Raw genomic sequence first — 8170 nt, 5'->3', positions numbered from 1 at the left:
ACAAAAAAGAAAGCTCTATCACGGTTTCAATCACATATTTTCGTATTTTTTGATTAGATGAAGTGAGAAAAAAACATTGCTTTTTGTACATTAGATTCGAAGAATCCGATGCAACCATAAAATATATAGGTTACCGGAGATTTCGCTGCTAATTTTTTAGTTTATTTTAGTAAAAATGCGGTAATAGAGCAAACATTTTTTGGTCGAGGTGAGGTTGGGAAGACTTGGCAACGCCGCTGGCTAATCACTGTAGTTGCAGGTTATGGGGCTCGTCTTTCTTAGCCGAATTGGCTAGTGATTGACACTCCTGTCATGCGTTTTGAAACCCTTTCTCAGTAATTGTCAAAATTCAATCGAAAAGGAGATGTGAAAGGAGGAAATGTTATTTTGCCTTGCTTGTATTTTAGAATTGGTACTCGTAGAAATAATAGTACACGCATCGTTACAAAATTCGTTGAAATAAATTTATAAATAAATTACACACATTCTTTTCATAGTTTTATTATTATCGATATATTAATACGGATTATTCACGAGTTAATTGAAAGTCAGCTAAATAATCAATTGTTTCAATTTACGTTTACTTAAAACATTATTATCATCTACAAAAAGGAACGGATGAGCATTATAAATGCATAAATCGGCATATCCGCCCAGATTTACGTAACATTTTGACGTTTCAGCTCTTCCACGACTGCTTTTATTATTCTCTCGGCCTTCGTAACACGCGGTCGGCCTCCAATATCTTCTGCGAGAAGCATCTTCACCGCATGTTCGTTTCCATCGCTATACGCTTTCTGAAGTACGTCCAGTGAAAGACCAGCTTTCGCCATCTTCGCAATCATTCCTGCGGATACTCCTGGCTTCAGGCTTTGCAAAGCAGCTTTGTTTGTCTGTTCAACAACCATTTTTTCTTGCTCTTTCACGATATTATTCGTGGTTTTGGCCGCGACTTTGATTGCTTCGTTGTCAATACCAATGGTATTTATTAGCTGCCTCAAGATTCGAATATCATTTTGGGCGTCGTGTGCTCCTTCGATTGCGCTCGGCCCCAAAAAGTCCTGAGCCAGAACAGTCTGACTGAACTTTTTCTTCTTTTTTCTCCGCTCGACGAGGAGAGTTCGAAACATCGGCAGCGTATCCGCGAATCCTCTGACCACAGACATGAAATCGGTGAGTAATCCGAACTTACGCATAGTGCGCAGAATCATGGGTGCATCGAATCTGCAAATTATAGATAACTCAGGTAAATAAAAATGTAAACAACGGACCTTCTGAATCGTTCATAGGGAGTCTTATCCATTATGGGCTACCAAGATGATATTATCTCCGACATTTCTCAGGAATCCGATAAAATTGGCCAGGCCTACACGCGGTGGGACGGTATCTAGCTGTTTGTCGTTCAAGTACATTTCACCGGCGCGTACTTGAAGGCCAGTCGTTGCAGCAGCACCAGGCGTCATGCTTTTCGGAACCATATATGCGTTGAAGGTTTTGGTTTCCGTAGCTGCAGAAATCTGAAAGAAGTACACATGCAACGTGGCGAAAATGATGTAATCTATCAAATAATTCAGATAAAACTTATTTGGCATATTTCAGCCGAATGAGAGAGACCACTCGTTTCCAAGTCGAATATTACGATTTTGCTCTCAGTCCAGTCACCTTTGTTATTGAAGAAAGTACAATTTTTATACGTAGACATTACAGAAACATTGTTCAAAATTTACTTGTACCTTCTTGATCTGGCTTATCCCATAGCAGCTCCGACACTCCTTCCAATCCGGAGTTCGATTCGTACGTGAGTCCTTCTCGTCTTTGGGCAGAAGCGTTTTTGGCGGATCTCTTTTTGGCAAGAAAAAATCTTCTTCGTTTATAAGAAATCGTCTTTGATTTCTTCGCTTGTTCGGATCGCGCTTTATCTTTTTTCGCTCGAAACTTTGTTGTTTTCTTACCCGGAGAAAGGTCTAGATTTTTACATACTTGAGAAATGTATTGCGTACCAAGATTTTTTTGGCACACCGCTGCTGCTACTCTGAAGGCCATCGACTCGGAGACGCCGTAAAATTGATTCTTGGGATGCTTGCTGCAGACGATACGGTTGAAGTTCTCATTCGCCTGGGAAGAACCGCAAGGAGCAAGCTTACTAGCGTTATTGACGTACTTCGTGAATATGTTCGTCAGATTTGCCCGCAGCTCCGAATCCGTCAGCGGCTTTCTATCTGGAAGACCCTCGTGTACATAGTTTTCGTCCGTATGCGATCGGCACCAGTTTCCGCACTTATCGTGCTTTCCATACGCATGATCTACCACATTTTGCAGTGCTGTCTTCGTTGCGGATTTATTGCCTTTATTTTGATGAATCGCCCGAGAAAACGCTCGTCCGAAATAATCGATAAGAGCTTTCGGCAGATTTAAAGCGTACACAGTGCACTTGTGAGGCCTTTTTTGGCGTGGTTCAGATCGGACCATTTTTCAACTCTGTGAGAGGACTCTCGGCGTACTGCAGCGATCGACGAAGCATCGTCATCTGCGATTAGTACTGCGATTGCGACATTTGCTTCCGTTAAAAGATCATTTTTAGCGATTTGTTCAACGGCTATGTCCGGCTCCATAGCTTTCGCACTTCGATCAAAATTTAATCGGCAATTGTGGTCCGATGGTTCGTGAACCTTCTCGCACATTGTGCATTTTTTTGTGCGTGTAGCGTACGCCAGAACGAGTCCACTGTAATATCCTATCAGGGATCCATGACCTGGAGAGGACACAAGAGATAATCGTTCTCATCTAAATATATAATTTGATATCGTAATAAAAAATCCTCGTGTAGTATAGCATCTTACCCGCGAGACTATTATAGCAGTGGCCTGTGCCACGCTTTTGCCACCCTGCGTCGTAACTTGCCTTCAGAGGAACCATTCCACTCCAGTCGGTTGGCCAATCTCGCATTTCCTCGGTGTCGTTATGCCTGAGCCCATCGAATCTACATGAATTATTGACTTCTTCAGACAAAGGTTCAAAGAAGAAACACAATCCACTGTCACGGTCGATTGTGATAAATACATATGTATATAAACAAAAAATTGATCCTGATATTTCCATAAACAGCGCTGATGCGATTCCATATCGTCTGGCTGCAATCGTTGTAACGCAATAGTTCTTCTATCTTTGCGTTATGTGTAAAATTCCTTTGCAGGCATCCTGTAGATTAATGAAATATATTTTATTCTTTAATTTCTCCAATAAAAATTAGCATGTTAAACTTTTCGAAGCTTTTACATCAAAGCATAATTAATATTAGCAACACACTACAAAATCGTCAGAAAAATTCAGCTTTGAGGGAAGGTTCTCTCTGCATCATAAACGAAAGGACTGTCACCTAAAGAGCACGATGCAAACATGCATACTGAATAGAAGGATGCAAAATTAAACCAGAATGCTATAAAATGGCAATAAAAAAGGCATAAATCAGTGTGGAGGATTAAATATAATTGGATGTTAGAATGCAAAAAGAAAAACTCGGACTCAGTTTAATACAGTTTAATACAATACATATGAACGCACTTCGAACTAGCTGATTGATCGACGTTAGAACTGTCCACTGTAGGGAAATTACTCCTTTCAGATGCTATCGTTAATTGTCGTTCCAACTGGATACTCTTCTGGCAACTTTCTTTCGCTAGTCGCTCAATTGCCAGACCCGGATCTCGTTCGTGTCTTTTGAGTAAACTTTTAGAGACCGGGTGAATGTCAAGAGCAGACAGGAAAGTATTTACTTGTACTTTACCAATGCCGGTGTCAATCTGTCAATCTTTCCTAAACAATAAATAATGTAATATAGATTAGAGAGATACATTGTGTTAAAGAAATCAAATTATTTTAAAGTGTATTCTCAGTGTGTCTTACCGATGCCGAGCTTGAAATTTACGTCGAAGCGATTCCGAAGAGTATCGCTGTACTTGCTTCTTCCCGTAGCTACTTTGTTTAGCTCGTTACAATGCGTACACCGAACGTCGAGCTCACTTGCAAGACCCTTCAATACTTCGGATTCTGTATTACGCAGGGATAGTGGCTCATCGCACTGGTTGCACCACAATGTATCCGCGAGGCACCCTAACTCGACTATTCGACGTCCTGCGTGGACGCAGTCAACCGTCGTTGGCTCGTTTGGTTTTTTCTTTTTAGCGATCAAAACGTTTTCACACCATTGTTTTCGTTTACGCGAAATAAATCTGCCGGCGAAAATACCATGTTCGGCACGAATGTCATGCCTTTCCATAGCGAAAATTCTTCAAATAACATTGGCTATCTAAATCGAGGTTAGGAATTTGCCGGTTGTTGACAAACTACAACTGACGTAAAATGCGACGTTGCCAAGTATTTTATCACTTGTAACCTTTCTCGACGACTCGCGTGATCAGCTGATCAAAACGGAGTCAAATGAGAAAAATCACATAATTTGGAAAAAGTAACATACTTTGTCACGTATGAAATTTTACACCATGATTCATAAAATTATTTTTCCCTTAGCAAAAATTGTCTGAAATATATTTCTGAACGTAAAAACCTACAAACAGTCACATGACTAGCACGTAGCGAGACAGCTACCTTAATAATATCGACATATCTACTTATTGAATACTGTTGATTGACTAATTGTAAGTTTGGATGTGAGGAAGTAACAGGGCTAATCGGGGATGAAAATTCAGATCCATGTAATCTTGATTGTGAAGGTCCCTGAATGGGACTGTTACGATCAGATAACTCTGATTGAGAAATAATCCGTACCTCAGAATTATCGATTTCAAGTGGATCATCAGGATCATCTCCAGATTCAGTTAAAACTAAGGGAGATTGCGATCGACTGTCTGCTGAAGGTGAATCTTCCCGTAAAAGTGGCACAGTTGGATGTTTATTTTTTAAATATCTTTTGAGGTTCCCAGTGAATGATTCTCCAGGTATTAATATATCTTGATTGCAATACCGACATCGTCATTTCTTATCTTTCTTATCCTTAGTAAAATGATACCAAATGTTGCTCGTACCTCGAGGCCAAGACATTTAAATCTAAAAATATTAATTACTAAATAATAAAAAACGTCATCGATCAATACATATTATCTATACTATTATTATAAAGAGACAGAGTTTGTCGGTTTGATTGTTTGTGTTCGATGATCTCGGAAATCAATGGATCGAATTTTTACCAAAAGTATATGAAATAGGGGTAGAATTTTCCGGGAGTGTTATAAAGTGTATAGTTTTTTGTTACCGATTTTCTGGAAACCGGTTTTTTAAAATTTTTTAATTTTTTGAGAAATAATTGACCGAATTTTAAAGAATTGTATATAAAACAGGGGTAGAATTTTCCGGGAAGTGCCATAAAGTGTATAATTTTTTGTTACCGATCTTTTTGAAAACCGGTATCTGAAGTTTTTCGAATTTTTTGGGAAATTTCCGGAGAGTGTCACAAAAGTGTATAATTTTTCGTTACCGATTTTTTTGGAAACCGGTATCAAAAGTTTTCCGAATTTTTCGGGAAATGTTTGATCGAATTTTAAAGAATTGTATATAAATCAGGGGTAGAATTTCCCGGGGAATGCTCTAAACTGTATAGTTTTTTGTTACCGATTTTTTTGGGAAACGGTATCTTTTTGGAAATCGGTTACGAAATTTTTTTATACTATCTTTACTATTACTTTTACTATTATAATAAAGAGACAAAGTTTGTAGCCTTTTTTTGTTTGCTATGATCTCAAAAACCATTTGACCGAATTTTTATCAAAAGTATATAAAATAGGAGTAGAATTTTCCGGGGAGTGTTATAGAGTGTATAGTTTTTTGATACCGATCTTTTTGGAAACCGGTATCCGAAATTTTTTCAATTTTTCGGGAAATAATTGACCGAATCTTTCTGTGATGTTATTTTTTAACCCGGTATTTATTATTTTTAAATAAAGACTAAATAAGTTGTTAAATTTATATGTTAAATATTAATTAATTAATTAATATTGAAAGTCGCTTTCGGGAAATAATTGACCGAATCTTCCTGTGATGTTATTTTTTGACCCGGTATTTATTCTTTTTGAGTAGAGGCTAAATAACAAAATAGCAAAAGCTACGCGTATGAGAGCCATGCATATGAGGTCGCGAGCGAAACCGCGGGACATGCTAGTAATTATCATAAAATTGACTGTTTACATTTAAAAGTTCATTCTAAAGCCGGTATTCATAGTTATATTTAAGACCGTCTTAAGTTCAATCTTAAGATGTCATGAACAAATCACAGAGCCATATTAGCGTCTTAAGACGTTACTTAAGACGGTCTTGAAGACTATGAATACCGGCCTAAATATTAAAACAATATACACAAATGTAATGGTGCACATTATAATAATTTTAACCTAAAATTGTCAGTAAAATTAAGTATATAAATTTACTTATACTACGTTTACGCGAGCGTTACTTCTGTAGTAACTTATGATAATTCCTTCGCGTAAACGGGATTTTGTAGTAACTTACGATCATTTACTCCGCGTAAACGAGTAAATTATCGTAAGTTACTACAGAAGTAACGCTCGCGTAAACGTAGTATTAGAGAGATTTTATTTGGGTTAAAATAATTTGTCTTATTTTAATTTTGTCCAAACAAGACTAACAAGGTGAGAGGGGAGTCCCCTTAGCTGGCGATAGGATAATAGCCGTAATCCGTATAGTTGGCTCTTGGAGACAGCTAAATGCACGCACCAAGAAGCCTAAATATTAAAACAATACACATGAATGTAATGGTGCACATTATAATAATTTTAACCTAAAATTGTCAGTGAAATTAAGTATATGTACTTACTTAGAGAGACTTTATTTGGATTAAAATAATTTGTATTATTTTAATTTTATCCAAACAAGACTAACAAGGTGAGAGGGAGTCCCCTTAGCTGGCGATAGGTATAGCTGGCCTCTGGAGACAACTAAATGCACGCACCAAGAAGCCAAAAACCGATTCTAATTTCCATTATTTCTAATGGAGGACTCAAATCGCCGATCGCGTCTGGCGCCCAAGCCCCGACGTACGACGTTCTTCTTCTTCTTCTTCTTCACTTTATTGGCTCCTGCCGCCTAACAGCAGACAATACGGCCTCATTTACCACTATTTGTTAACAAATTCTGAATCACTGTTAAAGTAGTGAAGTCTAAATGGAAATTACTGGAAATCTGAGTGGAAAAAATCCAGACAGTAACAGTCGCACTACTTAAAAAAAAAATTTTCTTCCGGATAAAACTGGTCCGCGGTAGAGACCTAGAAATCAGAGATGTGACATTGACGGTCGATATATCGAGCTATCGCGATTATCCGCCATGTTGGTTCTCCTATGAGTACTTCACGTTGAGTGAAGGAGATTAGGTTGTATAAGAACAAGAAAAGGGAAAACGTGTTTCCTAAATAAAATTATTATAAATATTTTCCTGTTGTTTTTCTTGTTTTTTAATAATAAATTTATTATTGTTTTAGTTTTAATGGCCCGCCAATGCGCTGCTTTATCATGTCCTTATTTCTCTGTATCTGATGAGCCACATTTTACTTTCAAAATTAAAGCTTTTTTCAAAGTTTTTGTGTCCCATGATAAACCTTGATAATTTTTCCTCTTGATTGCCTTTATTTGATCTTTATTTAATATTTTTGATATGTGATCTTCTGGAGTTTTCTTCTGGAGATTTGTCAAACTTTCGTTTTCTCGACGTAATTTTTTATTACTCTTGCGTAGCGTCTCATTTTGTTTAAGTATCTTATCAGCAATTTTCTGAATCCTTGACAATTCTTTTTTAAGTTGCTCATTCTCCATTTTTAAAGACGTAGCTTTAATATCAATATTTTGCTTTTTCACAGTTTGAGCAGTTATAACATTTTCAACTTCCACCATCATTTCCGAAAAAATATTCGAAGTATTATTACTTTGTACAGTAGTACCAGAATTTGTAAGTACAGAATCATTTATAGTCTAAGAGCTGGCTACATAAAAATACAAGGTATAAGATACATGAAATATTTATAGCTAGAAAGGTTCCATTAGCACTCTCGAACACTGAATGACCAGTCTGCCTGCGCGCTTAGGAAGATTAAGGCGGGGGTGGACGGTCAAAAATGACAAATTTTACAAGGAAAAAAATGATAAAG

General features: G+C 37.4%; 1 protein-coding gene across 1 annotated transcript; it reads right to left on the bottom strand.

The window, feature by feature from the left end:
• Nucleotides 1–623: 623 nt before the first annotated feature.
• Nucleotides 624–4276, bottom strand: LOC112468124. The gene is made up of 8 exons (XM_025037175.1): nt 3904–4276; nt 3774–3813; nt 2841–3034; nt 2423–2752; nt 1981–2303; nt 1728–1842; nt 1411–1558; nt 624–1224 (listed from the first exon to the last, which is right to left on the bottom strand). Exons 1-8 carry the CDS (start codon nt 4274–4276, stop codon nt 660–662), a joined length of 2088 nt encoding a protein of 695 aa, XP_024892943.1. The 3' UTR covers nt 624–659.
• Nucleotides 4277–8170: the final 3894 nt, after the last annotated feature.

The sequence above is a fragment of the Temnothorax curvispinosus genome, unplaced genomic scaffold (genome assembly GCF_003070985.1).
Source record: "Temnothorax curvispinosus isolate PA1 unplaced genomic scaffold, ASM307098v1 QBEX01018111.1, whole genome shotgun sequence".
NCBI lineage: Eukaryota > Metazoa > Arthropoda > Insecta > Hymenoptera > Formicidae > Temnothorax > Temnothorax curvispinosus.
The sequence above is the reverse complement of the archived record's forward strand: the minus strand, read 5'-3'. Positions and strand labels throughout refer to the sequence as shown.